Here is a 21,375-nt window from a genome sequence, read left to right as displayed (position 1 = left end):
TATTGTTCTGTAAGAAATGACCAGCAGGATGAATACAGAGAGGCCTGGAGGGACTTACATGAACTGATAGTAAGTGAAATGAGCAGAACCAGGAGATCATTAGACAAGGCAACAATAAGACTATACGATGATCAATTCTGATGGATGTGGTTCTCTTCACACACTGAGATGATTCAAACCAGTTCCAATTGTTCAGGATGAAGAGAGCCATCTATACCCAGAAAGAGAACTGTGGGAACTGAGTGTGGTGTGGTTTACAACATAGCACTTTTATTCTTTTTGTTGTTTGCTTACATTTTACTTTGCTTCTCTCTTTTTTTTCTTGTGTGGCACGATAATTGTATAAATATGTATATATATATTGGATTTAACATATATTTCTACCATACTTAACATATATTAGACTATTTGCCATCTAGGGGAGGGCATGGAGGGAAAACTGGTTTTGCAAAGGCTAATGCTGAAGAATTGTCCACTGTTTTGAAAAATAAAAAGCCTTAATTAAAAAAAAAAACCCTCTATATGGAATATAGGGGTAGTAGTGGGGGGAAGGGAGCATAGTCCTTTTCATCATTAAATTTCTAGTATATAAGATATACTCATGAAACAATGTGAAATTGTCATTATGTGCCAGATTAGTGGTATAGACTAAATGGCATAGAAGAACAAAGGAGAGCATCTCTGTGCCCTAGGATGGCTGAGAATGGGAGGAATTGGGATTTTGGCTGGGCCAGGAAGGATTGGTAAAAGGCAGATAAACTGAGATCAGGCAAAAAGGCAATCTAAGCAGGAAGAATACTGAGAGGAAAGGCACTGAAAGCATGATCGGCTCTGGTGTGTTTGTATTTATGAGTAGCATGGTCTGGGAACATTGAAGAATATATGTGATATGTTGGGGAGTACTATTGTTTTTTTTTTTTTCCAAAGAGTTGCAACTTTGTACAACTCATCAACTTCACCTCTCTTCCAGAGTCATCAAAATCCAGAGCCAAATTAGGTGAGGATGATTGGTAATGGTCCAAGATGTAGTGGATGACTAGTGTTCTTTGATGTCTGACCAAGTTGTAAGCCCTCTACAATGTATGCTTCAGCCATTTTTTCAACTGGCAATGTATTAAAGTAATCCAGGTATGAAATCAAAAAGACTTATACCAGAGTAGAGGCAGTGTGTCAGGAGAGAAGATGTATGCAAGAGATGTTTCAAAGATGAAATTGTGCATAAGAGATAATAAGGAATGAAGATTGATACCTGAATTACAAGCTTAAATGAATGGTGATGTCATTAATAGCAATTAGCAAACTTAGAAATTGGAGAAACATTTTTGGGGAAAGATAATGCGATGGTAAAATGGGTAATCTGCTGAAGAAGATGGGAGGAAATGAGAAAAGATAATACGTAAAATGAAACTGAGAATGGAGTAGGGGGAAGAAGCAAAGTTAGTAGACATAGTGCCTCCCTTCCAGGATTGTTGTGAAAGTAAAATGAGATAATAATCTTAAAATAAACTTAAGACAGTGCCTGGTACATAGTGAGTTCTTTATAATTTTCTTTTTCTTGTTCTTGATGTTCTTCTTCTACTATTCCTACGATCATTACTACTACAATTACTACATAAGCTTTTTGACTCATGGACAAACTTTTATTTGCTTTTGTATCTATTCTCTTTAGGATATAACACAGTATCTAGAACATAAAAACAGTAAATATTTTTTGAATGAATAACTTAGGCTTTTTATGGATTGAGGAAGCCTTTGAATGTGAAGCTGACTCCAGAATTTATCTTCTTTGTAGCAGGGGTGTCACTGAATATTTTTAAGTCAAAGAATGACAAGAAAAATGTTTTAGGACAGAGTGGTGTATGGTAGAATATGTAATAATACAAATCACATGGAAAGGTTCCATGGTCTTTAGGATACAGCAGCAAAGCAGATATAAAGCCTCCTCTTCTCCTTTAAATATTTATTTTAAACTAAATACAAAATAAGAAAAAAAAAGAAAGAAAAGGAAACCCCACCCAAACACGGTCATGTGCACAGTAGAATATCAAGAATAATTCAAAATAAGTAACAACAAATTTCTATTTCAAGAAAGCATATATAACTCAAAATATGCAACACTAAATTTCCATTTTAAGAAAACATGTATAATAGAAGACATTATATTGATGACTGTCCATCTTTTCTTTGCTTCCTTGTAGGTTATTCTTTTGTTCTATGCTATGCATTTTTTATTTTATTCTTTTCCCCTCTCTTTCATCTCCCTTACCTCTTTCAAGCAGTGTACAATTAAACACTATATATTTATATAAACATGTTTAAACATATTACACACACCCCACATAAATTTATGTACACACATGCATACATACACACATAAACACACATTATATATGCACACATATACACATACATACACATGTATATACACACATGCATTTAAAAACAATATTAATATGGTTGACATGTTATGTGGATTTCTCTCGACTGAATCTTAACTTTGACTTTGTCTGAGATCAATGATTACTAGCTCTCCTTTTTTTTCTAATAAATTCTACTCCTGATCTTGTAGCGTCCATGCATAATTCTTATTTCTTGTCCCTATTAACTCTTCTACTTAAGTTCTATTCATTAACTTGCCCTGCTAATACTTAACCACTCCCAGCCCATGGCTCCCTCATCCTTTTTCTCTCTCTTTATCCCTCTGCCATTAATCTAAACGCCCTTATGTACCTTACCTTATTCTATGCCACCCTTTCTCTCCTCTTTATGCCTTTCCCATTAAATTTCACGTCTTGTCCCACTGCCATTCATTTATACATTCTACCTTATTCTATTCCCTCTCTCCTTATTTTTTTATAGATTTTGGAGGATAATTTATCCTTCATGGTATATATGTATATATTGGTTCCCTATTTTACCCAGGTGAGTGGGTTTTCAGAACTACCAGCCCTCTTTCCCCAGCAAATGCTTCTGTGTCCATTCTTCCTCTGCATGTCATTTGTATAGCATAATTACTATTTTTACCTTTTCCTATACAATTTTAGTTTTTAGGATCAGATCATACTCAGCTCTGCCCCAATCTTTCTTTTGAACGATCCAATTACTGATGTCAATTTTATACATATGGCTTACGTTTCCACATATAAAACAAACTATTTTTATTTGGAGCCTTTAAATTATGCTATATGTTATGTTTTCTATTGAGTTCAGATTTGGTTGAGACAAAATGCTAAAAATCTGAGTTCAGTGAATGTCCTCCCTTTTTTTTTTTCATTCAACATTATGCTTAGTTTTGCTAGCTGTATTTTTGGCCACAGGCCTAGTTCTTTTGATTGTCAATATATAATATTCCAGGACCTGTGGTCTTTTATTGTAATCACGTGCAATTCTAATTGTAGCTCCAATATATTTGAATTGTGGAGTTTTTTGTTTGTTTCTTGTAAAATTTTTTCTTTGATATGGGGTTTCAAAGTTTAGTAATGATGTTCCTATGTCTTTTCCTTGTAGGATTCTCTTTAAGTATAGTAAGCAGTGGATTTTTTTTTTCTAGTTCTACTTTTCCCCTCATATTCTATCACTCCAGGACAATTTTCTTTGATTATTGTATTATTATATCAAGATTCTTTTTTTGGTCACAACTTTCAGGTAATCCAATTATTCTTATGTTTTCTCTTCTTGATTTGTTCTCCAAATTTGTTCTTCTCATGTTTCACATTCTCTTCTCTTCTATTTTTTTCATTCTTTTTATTTTGTTTTGTTATTTCTTTACTTCTTACAGCTTTACTGGCTTTGCCTTCCTTAATTCTAATTTTCAAAGAATTATTTTATTTTTTAAAACTCTGATTTTCTTTTCTAGTTGGTTGACTTTTTGTAATCTTATTTTTCTTGGATAATTAAAAAAAATTTTTTTTTCTTAATTTTTCTCAGTTGGTTTTAAAAATCTTTTTTTGGTGGGGCAGCTAGGTGGTGCAGTAGATAGAGCACTAGCCCTGAAGTCAGGAGGACCTGAGTTCAAATCTGACCTCAAACACTTAACACTTCCTAGCTGTGTGACCCTGGGCAAGTCACTTAACCCCAATTGCTTCGGCAAAAAAAAAAATAATAACTTTTTTTTGAATTCTATAAATTATTTCTGGGCAGGTAGCCATTTAATATTACTCTTTAGAGTAAAAGAGGCTTTTTAAAAATTTCGATGTCCTCCAATGCAGATGGTCTCCCCTCATCCCTATTCCCAGAGTAACTTTGTTTTCTTTCTCCTTTACCTGCTAATTTTTAAAAAAATATTAAGAACTTATTAGTGAATCACCTATAATCCTGGGAATGGGAAGGAGAGATCTCTTGTTTCACTTCAGTTTTCCCCTCTGGTATAGAGTCCAAAACCAAGAATTCAGACCTTCTTTCAGTGCCTACACAGCCAGCAGCATCCCTGCCCCATTGCTTCTGCATTTTTTAGGCCTGTGCTAGTTCCTTTTCACCCAGGATGGGTGCCTTAGTAGCACAGCTGAGCCTGGCATTTTTTATCAGAAATTCCCTCAGTCTTCCCAGGCTCAGACCCCCAACTCCCCATTCCATTGTCCCAGAGGAGAAAGTTCCTATGGTTTAGGCTGAGACTACCTTTGAATTTAGCTGGCTCCATTACTAGCCTGGAGGTGTTTACTTTTCACAAAGGTTAAATCTCAATCCTAGGGTCTTTCTTGGGGTCTTCTTGAGCTGTCCCAGGAGGAATATAACTCTTATTTTGTCTAAATTTTATTTTTCACTGGTTTATGTTAACCCTGAAGTACAATTTTGTTTTGTTTGAGAGCTCTGACCTACTCTGCTATCTTCCCATAATCCTCCTCTCAGTGCCTATTTTTTAAATGTCATCTCCACTGGTAAAAATCATATCAGTTTCTGATACTGAATTCAAACAAAAAACAACCAAAAAAAGGTGAAAATACTATGTTGTGATCCACACTCAGTAATCACAGTCCTCTCTCTGGGTGTAACTGGCTCTCTCTATATCAAGACCATTGGAACTTTTACTAAGAAGAAAATAGTCAAGCAAAATAATGTACATATTGGTTACTTCTGAAAAGTATGTGTCATTGTATACCTATAGTTTACTATCTCATTGAATTTGAAAGAGTCAGTCATGTTGTAAATCATCAGCCTTTTGCAATAATCAAAGTTTTTATGTCTTCCAGAGCTGTTTTTCCTCATGTTATTGTAGTCATTTCTTAAGTTATTCTCTTGGTTCTGCTTATTTTGCTCTACATCAATTCAAAAAAAATTTTTTTGTTTCACTGAATCATTTATCTTATACTACAACTTATTTAGCTATATTCCAAATATTGAGTATTTAATCTTTCCACTTTTTTGCTACCAAAATTAATATTGCTAGAAATTTTTTTAATATAGGACTTTTAATAAATCCTTCTATGTGCATCTTTCATCTCACTACTTCCTAATTTCTCCATTCTCTTATTCTGACTTTAGCCTTCAGTCTCTTTCCATCCATTGGCTCCTTTCTTGTTGTGTACCAACATATCCTTGTCACTTCCACCTTTTAAAAAAATCTTCACTTGGTCTATCTATGATGGTACCTTTTTAAAAAAATTTTTTTTTATTATTATAGCTTCTTATTTAGTAGTTATATGCATGGGTAATTTTATAGCATTGACAATTGCCAAATCTTTTGTTCCAATTTTTCCTTTTCTTCCCCCCACTCCCTCCCCCAGATGGCGGGTTGATCAATACATGTTAAATATGTTAAAGTATAAATTAAATATACAATAAGTATACATGTCCAAACAGTTATTTTGCTGTACAAAAAGAATCGGACTCTGAAGTAATGTACAATTAGCCTGTAAAGGAAATCAAAAATGCAGGTGGACAAAAATAGAGGGATTGGGACTTCTATGTAATGGTTATGATGGTATCTTTTGAGAAAGTACCTCCTTTTCCTAAATCCTCTGCAAATTGGCTTTCAACCTCATCATTAAACTGAATTGCCAATGATCTCTTTAATTTTAAATTTGAATGGCTTTTTTTCAGTTTGGATCCTTGTCCTCTCAGTAGCTTTTGGCACTGTCAATCACTTTCTACACATTAACTCCTCTGTTTTGTGTGTCTGCTCTCTTCTAGATCTCCTTTCTATTTGACCACTCTTCAGTTTCCTTTGTTAGTTCTTCCTCCGGGTTATGCCATCTGTGATTGTGCATCTCTTACTGCTTTGTCCCAGCCTCTTTTCTCTTCTCTCTTTAGACTATGAGCTTTCCTGAGTCTGACTCAGGATACACTGGAGAGTGTTATGGGTAGCCAAGTATGAAATCTCTGCTGGCCAAAACATTCCATTCTCTGTACCTGGAATGCACTTCCTCCTAAAGGCAAAAGAATTTGCTTTTTTGAAGTGTGTTAGTGCTTTCCCTCTCTGAAATTATCTTGTTAACTTATCTGAGTATGTTGCATCTCTCTGGTACATTTCTGGCCCTTACAGGTCTGTGTGGGTAGGAAAATGTTTTCATTTTTTGTCTTTGTATCCCCACAGAGTGAATTAGAAATTCTAGAACTGAATTAAAAGAAAGCTAGATTTTTGTTGTGGTTCTTGTTGAGACTGTGATATAGAGTCAGATCTGGATTTGAATTCTACGTCTGGAATTTATTAGCTATTTGACTTTGGGTACAGCTTCTCAACTTCAAGAGTTTTGTTTTTTGGCCTCAAGATATAGATAATATGCCTCATACAAGGCTTCTGTGAGGATCAATTAAACTATATGCATAAAGTGCTGTTAGATTGTAAATGTTTCATTATGTTATTTTAATGGTATAAGATCCCCTTTTATTTCTTTCATCAAAGTAAGATGTTTAAGTCTTTTTTTTTTTTGATGCTTATGTTCAGAATAAAAAAAAAAGAAACAGAAAATGCTATCTTTTCAAATTTTAAAGTAGTTAACTTTGACATTGTTGACTTTACAGCTCCTTTAAGCTTTGGCTTTCTCATCTGTTAAATGAGAATCTTTTACAGGGTTGTTGTGAAAATTAAATGAAATAATCACTTTGTACATCTTAAAGCAATATAGAAATATTACTTGTCATGAGAATTGGCAACACAAATCAATCAGCTTGTATATTTATGTTTGAATATTTCAGGACTTCTGTAACCTGTGGGTATTCTAAAAATAGATATACTGTGGTCCTTACTCACATCAGAGCCCAATTTGTCTTTAGAGAAAAGAACAGCAAGTGCAATTTCTATTTGTCCCACTGTCAGTTTCTGAGGACTTTATACTTTAGACACATTTGTATGGATTCAGAAATTCTTCCATCTAGACTTTTAAAGAATAATCTGGCCATAGCAATAAGTCTTAGCTGGATTCATTTAAAGAGCATTTATAAATATTTTCCAAAGAGCATCATTCTTTTAGTTCAGTGGTAGAAATGTTATCAGTTTAAACCAAATTAACAATAGGAAAAATGGTTTAGTTCTAGGATGAATCACATGAGACTGCTGCATACTAAATCCAGATAGAAATTCATCTAGGCCTTTAGGCAGCTTAGTGTTTTCACAGGTTTCTAAATTTCCTGGTTTCTCAGGTCTCAAACCATAAGAAATGTTGCTTCCTGCTCGACAGGAAGTACTGGAAATCTTCCAGATCAATGTGAACCCTGCCCCCAATCAAAACAAAAATGTTCCCATCTGCCATGATGGAATCACTTTGATATATCACACCAATAATTAGAGGGCTTTCCCCCCCCAAAAAAAAACTATATCCTTAGCATATAGTAGGTAACTTCAGAAATATCTGCTAAACTATGCCCAAAGGAATATCCAAGAGTGCATACCCCTTTGCTCTAGCAGTATCTCTACTGGGTCTGTATCGCAAAGAGATCATAAAGGAGGAAAAAGCACCCACATGTGCAAAATATGTTTGTGGCCACCCTTCTTGTAGCGGGGCAAGGAATTGGAAACTGAGTGAATGCCTATCGATTGGAGAATGTCTGAATAAGTTATGGTATATGAATGTGATAGAATATTATTATTGTATAAGAAATGATCAGCAGAATGATTTCAGAAAGGTCTGGAGAGACTTACATGAACTGATGCTAAGTGAAATGAGCAGAACCAAGAGAACTTTGTATATAACAAGATTATGTATTGATCATCTCTGATAGACATGACTCTTCAACAGTGATGTGATTCAGGCCAATTCCAACAGACTTCTGATGGAGAGAACCATCTTGAGAGAGAACTCTGGAGACTGAATGTGGATCATAACATAATATTTTCACCTTTTTTGTTTACTTGCCTTTTCTTATTATTTTCCCTTTTTTGATATGATTTTTCTTGTGCAGCATGATAATTGTGGAAGTATATGTAGAAGAATTGCATATGTTTAACATATATTAGATTATTTGCTATCTAGGAAAGAAGGATGGGGGAAAGGAGGGAAAAAATTTGGAATACAAAGATTTGCAGGAGTGAATGTTGAAGACTATCTTTGATGTATTTTGAAAATGAAGGGCTACTATTTTTTAAAAATCTGTTAATGTGAATCATTTATTACAGGCTAAATTGAACCAATTGGTTCTTTTTTTTTTTTTTTTTTTTAATAGCTTTTTATTTACAAGTTATATGCATGGGTAATTTTACAGCATTGACAATTGCCAAACATTTTGTTCCAATTTTTCCCCTCCTTCCTCCTCCCCCCCACCCCCTCCCCCAGATGGCAGGTTGATCAATAACCATGCTAAATATGTTAAAGTATAAATTAAATACAATATAAGTATACATGTCCAGTTATTTTGCTGTACAAAAAGAATCAAACTTTGAAATATGTACAATTAGCCTGTGAAAGAAATCAAACATTTCTTTGATTTGAAGGTGGACAAAAATAGCCATTGGTTCTTGAACCAAGAACCAATAGTTCTTGGAATGATTAGCAAGTTTCTAAGCGTTACCATATGTAGCAATTAGAGAATTCAAATAACTACATGTAGGTCATATAATACATCAAAAAATTAGTGTAGCAAAGCATCAAATATCCTCAAGAGAGAGCTGTTATGGTTTGCAATGGGATGGAGATTTGAAAAAATGAAAAATGATAGAGAACTGAGACTAAATTAATTTAATTCCCTTGGCTGAGGTTCAGGTCACCAAGATTTTCATTGTTCCAGGGATCGTATCACCTAGAATGAAGATTAGTCTGTCAAAAATTTTCTTCTGCCTACTATGTATCACATAGTATAAAGCATAGTATAAAAATGCAGTTCTGGCCACAGCAATAAATCAAGTTCAAATGAATATATTATGGACTATACATATTCAGAACAAAGTGTACAGTGGCCCAGAGTGATTTTAGGTTGGAAAAATAAGATTTCTTGAAATTATGGTTTCAAGCTGAATCTCAAAGGTAGAAAACAAGGTACCCAAGACTTTTAGAATACAGATCTCAGAAATAGATAAAAAAAAAATCATATAATGTGGTCCAATTGCCTCACCTTTGGAAGCACTTTAGTTTCATCCTAGGTGGCACTCTGGTATAATCTTGGAGTCTTAGGTGTTTCACCTGTAAGGTGGAGAGGAGACCTATAGCACTTACCTCACTGGGATGTCATGAAGCAACAGATATAAATGCTCTTTAATGTCAGATATAATAAACATTATTATTGGGTAGAAAGAATGGCACATTCAAAAGACAGGGAGGGGTAAGTTGTGTGGAAGATCCAAAATCAGCTTGCTGAGTGGATGGTCTGAATAAGGAGACAACAAGAAATGAGGCTGGTGAAAAGTACTGATGAATGATGGGGGCTTTGAAGGAGAGCATTGTGTTTCAATTGTGACTGCTAAAATCTTGAGCAAGGTAGTCTGTGATATGATGAAAATCTTTTTTGAGGAATGTTGAAGGAGTGCTGTTTGTAGGATAGAATGATAGGGGAAAGAGGAAATCCCAAAAGTGTGAAATCCAACTAGGAACTATGGCAGGCAGTAGCCTAGACATGAGAGTAAAAATTAAGAGGGCTGTCCTTCTGTGAATGATGATTGTTACTAGTCTACAACACTTATATTCACCTTCAAAAAAAGAAAACCTCATGCTTATACAGATGATACAATTTTATTGGCAACAAAGACTTCTACACACATTATTGCACAAATTATAAATGGATGAACAAAACAATATTAATTACACAAGTTGTTACTAGCACTTACATAATATTACTTTTCAAAGTTTTGTGCGTGTTGTGCGTCAGGTTCCTATGAACAGGATGCAAGTGAGCAGGATATGAACATGACAATCATATTTAAAGGAACTCAAAAACTCTACTTCATTTTTGACAGTGTTAACTTTCAAACATGAAGCATAGATATTATTACACAAAACAAAGCTTTCAATGTGTCAAAACCTACAGAATCAAGAACTAGGATATAAAATGAACACTGTCAGAGAAAACTGTGGGGAAGAATATTAATTTACGTTCATTTTTTTAAAAAGGCTATTCCTTTAATTTCCCAGCAACACAAATTAGGATTCAGAAATGAAATTTCAAACTTTAGAAAATACAGCCATATTCTACTGAAAGGAAGCACAACAGCTATAATTATACTATTTAAAAAAAAAAGAATGTTCAGACTGCTCCATTGTTCACCCTCGACTTTTTGAATTGTGGTTCTACAGATAGAAAGAAAAAATGCAATTAAAACAGCTTTCTCACCAAATTCTGTCACTTGAGGAAAATACAGCACTCTAATGAACTGAAGGACTAAGGAATTCAGTTAACATACCAAACAGCTAAAAAGGTCACTTTGTTCTTTTTACAATCAAGACAAACAGATCCTTACTTCCCTCTACTGCTTAAGAACAAACTCACAGACAATTTGTGTGACATAGATCTTTAAAGAGGCATTGTGACAAAGTAAAAAACCCACTTTTGAGTTAAGAAACTTCAGGTCCTGACTTTGCCGTTAGCTAGTTCCATGATCTCAAGGCCATGATCCTGGGGAGGTCACCCTACTTTATCAGGCCTTTTGCGGGCTGGATTAGGTGACCTATGAGATTCCATTGAAGTCTTAAAATTCTAAATGAGCTTAGGACTCATGCTTTAGCAATACAAACAGAATAAAAGAAACAAGGAGTTAAAATGTAGAGACCTTAGATTTTTACTTTTAGAAAGCATTGTCACCTAGAATTCTTTGCAGTGTTCCTAAAAATTCTTATCTACACAGAGTGACCATGACTGTTACAAGTTAAGGTCTCCTGATGATGAAAATTTTGATAAACATTTTAAAAGACTCTGACAAATTTGGTTAGGTGAAAGATCTCCAAAGTCCTTTGCCACCAGGAGTCAGATTTTTCTGCCTCTAAATTTTGAGAGCCCAAAATCAAGGATTAAAATGCAGAAATAATGAAAACATTTCACAATTATGCCTGCTTATCAAATATCCACTACATGCACAACTATGTGAAATGTAAGACTGATCTAAGCAATAAGACAAAGACAATGAAACTTTGTTCTAAGAGAAAAAACAAATGGAGATTTAAACTCAGAATAAGAATTTTTTTTCTTTACAGAATAGAAAAGTGCTCCTCAGAAATTTTCTAGAATTCAATCTGTCACCTAAAAGATGGTGCAAAGACCACTTTTTTTCTGGAATTTAACACAATGGTTTTATTTTCAAAATGCATTAACTTTATTTTCCTCATAAGGCAGCCATACATTACAAGGCCCAGAACCTGAAACATGATTTCTTTAGAAAGCCACATCGTTGAAAACGAGCATTCTTGGTATTTAATGACAAAGTAGTCCTGAGTTTTCAAATGTTAAAGCTTTCTCCACAGCCACAAGTTCCTTTGATGTTTGGGTTATTGAAAACAAATTCACTGGACAATTTGTCTTCTACATAGTCCATTTCTGTTCCTAAAAGTGTTAGTTGTGCTTTCTTTTCGATGAACACTCTAATTCCTTAAGGAAAACAAAACATAAGTTACACAATGCCTGAACATCCTTGTAGAGCTTGCCAAACCAAAGCAGAAGTGAACTTCAAACAGAAGCTACAAAGCTAAACAGGAAGTCAGTGTATGTTTTAGAAATTCTGTTAGTTTCCTTCTTTTTTCTTGTACCAATATTACAACTCATATATAAAAGCAATTACAATAGGGTGCTAGAGTTCTGCATAAAAACAAATCAATGAAGTTTCCAGGTAAAAGTTGGATTTACTTTCATTGCATTCAATTGATGTTAAAAATGAACAGAATCTAATAATTTTATAAAGATTCAAGGTTTTACCTACCAAAAGCACCAAAATTATTCCCAGGAAACAAGTATCATGTCCTTTTTATTATTATTTTTTCAAAACAGGTTTGGCTATTCCATTGTTTGATTTTGAGCCATGGCACAATGACTGTTAAACTAATATTTACTATTTTAACAATACTGGTAATTATCATGGAATTGTAATGAAACAACAGCATATATAAAATACAAAGTATGGCCGAATTTGACACCACCAATGTTTACTGAGAAAATCTGGATTAAAAAAGAAACCAAAGTATGGTTGCTTTTCTCTTTGTAAAAGAATAAATTGTATTTAAGCATAAATCTTATTTTTAACATCTTGTTGGTTTCAAGAAAGTTCTTTTAAGTGAATTAAATTTTAGAAGTAATTTTTTAAAAACTGATTTCATTAATAGTAGGCTCAGAAACCTGTTACTCCCTAGGCTTTAAAGAAAGAAAAAAACCCCAAGAAGGATATGTGGCAAGAGATTATTAGCATCCCTCAGATAAAGGGAACAAGCAAATGAAGCCAAATTCCAGCACCTACTAAGATATAATCATGTTCAATCCAGGGCATTTCATACTATGTGTTCCACACTAGAATTGGGAAGTTTTCCATAAAGTGAATTATTCAGTTCTCTTTCAAAGGAACTTTTATGAGATTGTGGCCAGCTAGCTGGGAGATAAAACATTCCAGGCAAAAGACTACAATTCTTCGTTATAAAAGCTAGAGGTAAGGTCAAGAAAAAAGATAAGAATTTCCTTAAAACACAGACTAGCACCAATCATTTGAATAGTTGTGGGGCTGCTGCTTCAACCAAAAAAACAAGGTTGTTTGGGGGCACAAGGAGAAGCATTAACTTCCTGTAAACTGTCTAAGAAAAGCAGACAAATGCAGATGAATGAAATGACTTTTTATTATTTAAAAAGCTCAACAATGCTGGCTCACTAGATGAAGTAGCATATGCTTCATGCAGTGAAGGATAGGATTTAGGGACACATCAAATTGCCAAGTATTTTTAAGAAATGACTTACCATCCTGAACAACTTCTTCATCAGACTCTCCTTTTGTCTTGGTATATTCTAAAGTATAAGAAAGTCCATTACAGCCTCTGGTTCGGACACCAACTTTCAGACCTACCTGAAAGAGAATTTAAAATGCTTTTTCTTAGACATAAATTTTGCTCTCATGTTAAGATAACAATAACAAACTCAAAACTCAGCTTTAATCTCTATTTATCCATCTGTAAACTAGAAAATGTGGATAATTATTTTTCTGGTTAAAATGGCTCCATGTATATGAACGTTATGGAATATTATTGTTCTGTAAGGAATGACCAGCGGGATGAATACAGAGAGGACTGGTGAGACTTACATGAACTGATGCTGAATGAAATGAGCAGAACCAGGAGATCATTATATACCTCAACAATGATACTGTTTGAGGATGTATTCTGATGGAAGTGGACCTCTTTGATAAAGAGAGCTAATTCAGTTTCAACTGATCAAAGATGGACAGAAGCAGCTACACCCAAAGAAAGAACACTGGGAAATGAATATAAACTGCTTGCATTTTTGTTTTTCTTCCCGGATTATTTATACCTTCTGAATTCAATTCTCCCTGTGCAACAAGAAAACTGTTCGGTTCTGCACACATATATTATATCTAGGATATACTGTAACCTATTCAACATGTAAAGGATTGCTTGCCATCTGGGGGAGGGGGTGGAGGGAAGGAGGGGAAAAACCGGAACAGAAATGAATGCAAGGGATAATGCTGTAAAAAATTACCCTGGCATGGGTTCTATCAATAAAAAGTTATTTAAAAAAATAAATAAATAAAATGGCTCTTTGTAAAGATTAAGCAGAAATAAGCTTCTTTTCATTAGAAGATTTATCATATTTTTCTCACTAAGGAAGGCACTTAAGATAGACTATCTTTCTCCATTACAAAAAGACCTCATAAGCTCCCAAACATTTTAATATTTCTTTTCCTCTTAATTTTAGTTAGTCATATATTAGATTGCCTGCCATCTAGGGGATGGGGTAGGGGAAAGGAAAAAAATCTGAAACACGCAGTTATGCAATGATCAATATTGAAAAATTATCAGTGTATATATGTTTTGAAAATAAAAAGCTTAAATTTTTTTTTAAAAAATTAAGTTTCAGTATAAACATTTACACCTAGACAACTGGCAAATGTCAAATATTGAGAATTATAAATTATTGTTGATTGTATACATTTAAACTGATGGAGAAAGTTTTAATAATGCTTTTTAAACTTAAATGTCTATAGTGAATTTTTTAAACTGATTATTAAAACATTTGTCATCAGAAAAAAATTAAGTTAGTATAACATCTCTGCTGAGGCTATAAAAAATTGTACTTGCATCTACAAAACACAGAGCACTTGGAGCATAACAATTTTACTCTACTGAAGTTTGAATCTCTATGGAGAGACCTAAGACAATTAATTAATAGTGCAGGTCTGAGTGAAACTGGACAAAATAGAAGAAAAAATTTTCTTGGGAAAACTCCTTAAACTCTTACATGGTAAAGAAAACATTATAAAGAGTATTTTGTGAGAAGTCATCTTTGAAGAGACAGAATAAGGTACAGAGGAAAAAGATGAAAGAGATTCTTGAGATGAGGCTTGTTATCTGGAGTTAAGTGAAATGGTAGAATCATGTTATATAAATGAGAAGCCAAACTATAGGAATGGTCAGAAGCAATTCCAATGTCTTTATACATTGTAAATAATAATTCATGTCTTTATGTTATTAACTTATTAAAATATTGTATGGCCAGTAACTTTAACATTTAAACCGGAGATTAAGGGTATTGATATATAGATACAAGCAACTGTTTATGGGGAAAGAGGTATAGTGGGCCAAATGCTAGCTGAATGAAAGAAATGACAATTAATGAAGAAATATCTACACATATGCCCTGGATTATTTTAGAACTCAGTTATGAGTTCTAAAGAGCAAGTGGAGGGATCCCCAACACAAATGGGCCACAAGTGAGTGTTATAGACCCCAGACTCCCATTACATTAGTATCTAAGCTCTCATTAAAAACAAATAGGCAAACAATAAACAAAAATAAAAATCCTGAGGCCCAGAAAGATGATGAAGTCTGTTCAAAGTTACTCATCAAATTAGTAGCAGAATCAGGATTAGACTCTCCTGATGTCTACCTCCAATGATCTCTGCACTAAAATAATCTCCCAAACAAACCTGAGATCAGAAGTCCTAAAAGATCCCCTAGGATGACTCTCTCCAGGAGGACTACTTGTCTCTTTCTATTGCTCCACTCTTACAGAATAGAGTGCTGTTGGCACTAGGAAACATATACCAATTCCAGAACTCTATATTCTGTATCCTTTTGGACTGTTGCTCTAAAGGGCCACTTCCTTTTTAAATTTAAAAATAAACAACCAACCTCGACTTTAATAAAACTAAGAATAAGTTTATAAAGATTTACAATTAAAAATGAAATTTTAAATATAATGCCCACCCACAAGTTTATCAGTTGTTTTCTCTGTATATTGTTTATTCACTTCTACATTTGTGCACAGAATTTTCTTTTTATATAATCCCAAGGAGGATACATACTTTTCCTCTGGTTTTGTTTTCATTTTCAAAAACTGCTAAGTCCCTACCACCTCCCCCAAATCTGATATTTTTCTTAACCTTTCTATTTCTGTTAATGGCATCACAACCCTTACCATAATTCAGGATTAAGACCTGTTTTTGTATGCTCTTCCCTGTCCCCCAACAGCCAAACAGTTGTTACATTTTATCACTATGTCTCCTTCCACCTGTCTCCTTTTCTTCATTACCACCCCAGTTCAGGACCTAATATTTCTTACTTGAATTTACTTCAACAGGCTTATAAACTGTTCTGCAGTCTTTCCTCTCTCCAATCTATCCTATAAACCTATACCTTTGTTCATTTCACCCCACTTCTCAAAAACTTTTCATTCATATCTTTTGCTTAGGCAGAATAAAATTTTCTTGGAAATCAAGATTTTGTCTCAACTTAGTTCTCTAGTTTCCTGGTCTACTATTTTTTCTGAATTCATTTGCCCCACATTCCAGCCAGATTAGACCTTGACCTGTTTCACAAGCACAGCTTCCTCTCTTCTGCCCCCATTCTTCAAGATAATCTGAAGGACAATTCATGTTCACATTGGAATTATAATAACCCACATTAGATAAGGTTCTGAAACCAAAGTTTGCATCACACAAGGGAAGACACAACCAAATAGAAAATAACTATTAGGAATGGATATGGACATTTAAAATAATGTTGTACAGCAAATTGCCAACAGAATATAATCTTATATGAAAATCTTTGGCTATGTGTGTGTAATTTTCTGAAACTAGGTCTTTCCTGTTTTATCCAGGCTGTAAGTGTAGTGGCCATTCATGGGTTAGAGTCAATTCTATTGCATTTTTTACCTGAACTGTTTTGCCCATCTTTATGCAGCCTAGAGGCCCTCCATTCTTGGGTGTTTATCATACTCAGTTTATGAATACTCAATGTAAACACTTGATTGGCATTAGTCCTTCTAAGTGTTCAGAATTTCCAAACTCAAGATTCACCAACTTCAGTGTCCTCCCGTAGCAGGGATTACAAGTGTACACCAGTTTGATGGTACTACTTATATTTCATTGCAAAGCAAACAAACAAGCTATCCTAAAGTTTAAGACATCACATACTCCAATTTTTTTATTGGTGTGATGACTCACTGTACATTTCTTATTATCTCCAGTTTGACATTTTCTATAAATAGGAAATCAGATATAATAAAACATTAGTCTTTTCAAAACTCTGAAGCATAGTATTATCAGAACTAAATGTAAAGTTCCTTCTATGGGCTTCAGATGATATTGCAGTTTAAATGTCTTAATTTGCTTAAGTGACTGTTTTCCTCATGGTTTTGGCTTTCTCCTCTTCCTCTATCCCTCAATCCTAATTGAATAGAAAATAATCAAAAGCATGCTTATATTTTTGAAAAAGAAGAATTTTTGTACTTTTTCAAGAATAACTCTGGAGCATGGCAAGCTTTAGTGACTATGTATTTTTAGGCTTATATATTAAGTATATTGCTACCTAAAATGTGAAAGGAAAGAACAAAATAAATGTTTTATTCATAATTAGGAGAAGATGTTTGGGGAAATATAATATGATGGGGTTAAACTAAGTGTATTCTTCAAAGAAAGTGACTGAAAAGTAGTAATTATTCAAGTCTAACCCCTTGCTTCTCCACTTGTAGGCACTGGAATGATGCAGAAGAATTAAGGTCTTTTAAGCATCTTAAAAAACAACAACTAACTTTTAAAAAAATTATGAACTTAATATCAACATTTATAAACAACAAAAAGAATTGTTATGTGGTTGTTACACAGTTGTAGTTGTTTTAAATGCGTAAAGTAAATTTAACAGAGTACAGAATGAAAAAAAAAATCAGCATTAAAAAAAAAAAAGATTCACTGAGGGCAACATGTTCTGCTATGTCTACCACTCATTTTATAGATTTGTGAAGATTCAGAATCAAATGAACTGGATCAAGGTCATTTAAAAGGTCAGGTACAAAAGATAGGTCTGATTTTTACTTTTTCTAGATAGGTATTATTTAATAGCAGTAACACATAAATAAACACATTCATTATCTTTTGCTCCATTATCTTTTGAAAGCTTAATTGATTGTAAATGATTTTAAATGGAATGACAATCCAAATTGGAAAGTGTCTGGAAATCACCTCTAACTTAGTAGTTTCTTTCTCCCTCAGGTCAATCAATAACTATTAAATTCCTACTAAGTCTCAGGCACTGTGCTAAGTTCTGGGGATGGGATAACAAAAACATCTCCTACCCTTAAGGAATTTGCATTCTAATGTGGAGACACATTAACAATGTGGAGACAAGTAAATAATGAAATACAAAATATATTCAGGGGATAGCAAGATACAAATCTGGACATATATCACTTGTTCTAGATAAAGAAATGATAGATTTTAGTTGTGAGGGGACCTTTGATTATTTATTCCAACACCATCTTTTTTATAGATGAGAAAAAGGAGAGGCCTAGAAAGAATGCTCTCCATAAAATCTAGAATTCTTCCCACTATGTATTGTCCTATGTAGTCTAAGTGTAAACTAATTTCCCAACATAATCTGTTTTCATGGTTATACATTATTTCCTACTTACATTTTCAGGTTTATCTTTAAGAAGCTGTTTTATCTTATTCACAGCTGCTGGTGTCTGAAAAATAAAAGAAAATTAGTTAGATGTCTACCTCCTGCACAGATTTAGTGTGTTTCTCAATAAGACTCATAATAATAGCTCAAATTTTACAGGGGAATTGACAATTTATAAAATCACTTTTCTTGGTACAGAAGTGAAACAAGTTGCCCAAAGGTAAGCAGAGCTACTAAGTTGCAGAATGGGGAACAATAATTCAAGTCTGAACTTCTTTACCCTCCTGGGCATCATACACAAAAACTTGGTTACATTCCAGTTTTCATATTTTGTGCTTAAATAGTTTAAAGTACTATACCCAATGCTTGGATCTACTTTATTTTTTTGAAAAAAGTCTATTAGCAACAATTTATCACCTACTAATTTGGTATTCACAAGTAAAAATTGTCCAAGTCTGCCCCCTCCTTTTTCCCCACTGTTAGGCACTGGATTAGTAGCACAAGGATTAAGGTCTTTTAAGCATCTTAAAAAAACAACTACTTTAAAAAATTATGAGATTAACATTAATATGCAGAAGGCGATATATGAAATTATTTAAGAAGCATTAATAAAACTACTCTGCTGTCTTCCCTCCCTTTTGAAACATCTTTTTTGAAAGGACTCTGAAATAAAAGATATAATACATATCTGACAAACCAAGCTTCAGGCCTACTGGTGGTTGTTGCTAGACCACTAGTTTTGTTGCTCGGTCAAAAAATTCTGGATTCAAAAAGCACAAATGCTTTGGTCCAATAGAAGAGTGTGTGGACTGAGAAATATCCCACCACTACGTTCATGTCTGTCACTCTTCTCCCCCAACATTTTTAATAGAGGTAAAATCTGATAAAAATAAAGAATAACATGTTTGGATCAATAGAATACATTTCTAAATTTAGGAAATAGAAAATATGTTCAGAAATTTGTATTTGGATGATGTCTTTTCATAGTTTTTGGATTTGGGAAAGGCACGGTCCAAATCTAAATTCTGCAATTCTATTAAAAGCAGCAGTGGAGAGATGGTGTTAAGAGGCATTAATATCTTAAAGGAGTTATAAGGGGAAGAAGAAAAAAGGAAAAGTGGATCATTGACAAATAGAACAAGTTAAGGAAGAAATCTGAGGGGGAAAAAGCAAGGTTATATGAAATGGGTCATCCTTTTTAGGTATTAAAATTTCTACCAATTATTAGTTTCATCTCTGTAGCCAACCCAATTCTAACATTTAGGACAGTAAATGAGATGAAAACTGATTCATTATGAAGTCATTTTTAAGCAGGAAAACTGCTAGAGCTGTGAAGTAGTCCAGCTTCTCTAGAATGTAATTTTTAATGATTTCCCCAAAGTCACTAAATTGTACACACTGTGATCCAACACCAAGCTAATACTCTAAAGAGATCAGAGAGAAGAGACTTACATGTAGAACTTTCTCGTAGAAAAGAATAGGAAATGGCTCTTTAACTGGGGAATGGCTGAACAAAATTAAAAGTATGTGAATGTAGTAGAATATTATTGCTAAAAAAATGTTATTTTAAAAAGGTAGATTCAGAAAACTGGCAAAATCTGTATTAACTGAGGGAGACTGAAGTTAGTATAACTATATAAATGACCACAAGTCAGATAACCATTTGTTAAAACATCTCTCATGCAATAGGCACTGTAATAAGCACTCGGGGGTACAAGGCAAAAAGTGTTTGTCCTCAAGGAGTTTGTAATCAGAAATAGAGAGACAACATGAAATCAATTGTGTACAAGAAAGGATAAATGGAGATATTCTCAAAGAGAAGACAGGAAACCAGGAAAAGCTTCTTGCAGAAATTAAGATTTCAGCTGAGACATGAAGGAAGTAAGGAGATAGTCATAGTTTTATAGGCAGTGAAAATGTTTGGAGCTGGGAGATTGTGTCTTGTAGAAAGAATATTAAGGAGGACAGTCACTGAATTAAAAAGCAGATGGAAGAAAATGATGTGTAAAAGGACTGGAAAAGGAGGTCAGTTGATGAAGGACTTTAAAAAGATAACATGGTTTCATACTTAATCTCGAGGTAATAAGGAACCATTGGAATTTAATGAACAGGGGAGTGACCAGGTCAAAACTGTGTAGCACAGGAAGGCGACCACGAAAGACTTATCTCATTTGATCCTTACAACCACCTTGTGAAATAAGTGCTATTATCTCCATTTTACAGATGAGGAAAGTGAAGCTGAAAGAAGTAAAGTAACTTGTCTGGGATCACACAGCTAAAAAGTATCAAAAGAAAGGATTTGAATTTAGGTCTTCCTAACTCCAATCCCTGCTTTTCTATCCTTTATCTGACTCTATACAGCCACATTCCTGTGACTTTTTAAGGTCTATGATCCATATAAAGCTCAATCACATCCCTAAAAGACTTTTAAAAGACTTCATGTGTTCTGCCTTTTAGCAGGGAGGTGATGAAATAGAGAAGTAGATGAGAAATATATTTTCAGACATCTGTGAATTTTTCAAGACTATATTTGTTTGTTAAAAGGCAAAGTTTTTATTTGAGTAGGAAGGATGTTTAGGAATGGGAAGTGGGAAAAAAATACAGGATAGTAATAGTGATGATAAAAAAAAGAAAGAAAACATCAATCATTTTAAAATACTAAAAGAAGAATGCATAAAAAAGTTCAGAAATGGGCAGACACAATAGGACATTATTGTAATTACCATGTTAAATTTGAAATATAAAGCAAAAAAAAACACCCCAAGCTATGTATAATGGATTATGGCTATCAAATCTTTTTCTGTTCATGTACAGAGAAATGTTTGTTTGTGGATATTTGTTGTATTTGTGATAAAAGGAATATTGACAAGAAAATAAAAATTAAAAACAGGCAGGGGCTTCAGTACAGGTATAG

General features: G+C 33.8%; 2 protein-coding genes across 2 annotated transcripts in view; one reads left to right on the top strand and one right to left on the bottom strand.

Moving 5' to 3' along the window:
* The window catches only part of LOC127561895 (tubulin polyglutamylase complex subunit 2-like), an 877,998-nt gene that overhangs the window by 729,454 nt on the left and 127,169 nt on the right, over positions 1–21,375 (top strand). The gene's annotated exons all lie outside the window — the stretch shown is intronic.
* ISCA1 (iron-sulfur cluster assembly 1) overlaps positions 10,076–21,375 on the bottom strand; it is a 13,077-nt gene continuing 1,777 nt past the window's right edge. The window contains exons 2-4 of the mRNA XM_051997302.1: positions 18,472–18,525; positions 13,288–13,393; positions 10,076–11,940 (exon numbers count right to left, since the gene is read on the bottom strand). Of these exons, the coding sequence (XP_051853262.1) occupies positions 11,792–11,940; positions 13,288–13,393; positions 18,472–18,525 (309 nt within the window). The 3' untranslated portion in view covers positions 10,076–11,791. The remainder of the gene's footprint in view (positions 11,941–13,287; positions 13,394–18,471; positions 18,526–21,375) is intronic.

This window comes from Antechinus flavipes, chromosome 1 (assembly GCF_016432865.1).
Source record: "Antechinus flavipes isolate AdamAnt ecotype Samford, QLD, Australia chromosome 1, AdamAnt_v2, whole genome shotgun sequence".
Taxonomy (NCBI): domain Eukaryota; kingdom Metazoa; phylum Chordata; class Mammalia; order Dasyuromorphia; family Dasyuridae; genus Antechinus; species Antechinus flavipes.
This window is presented reverse-complemented; position numbering and strand designations above follow the sequence as displayed.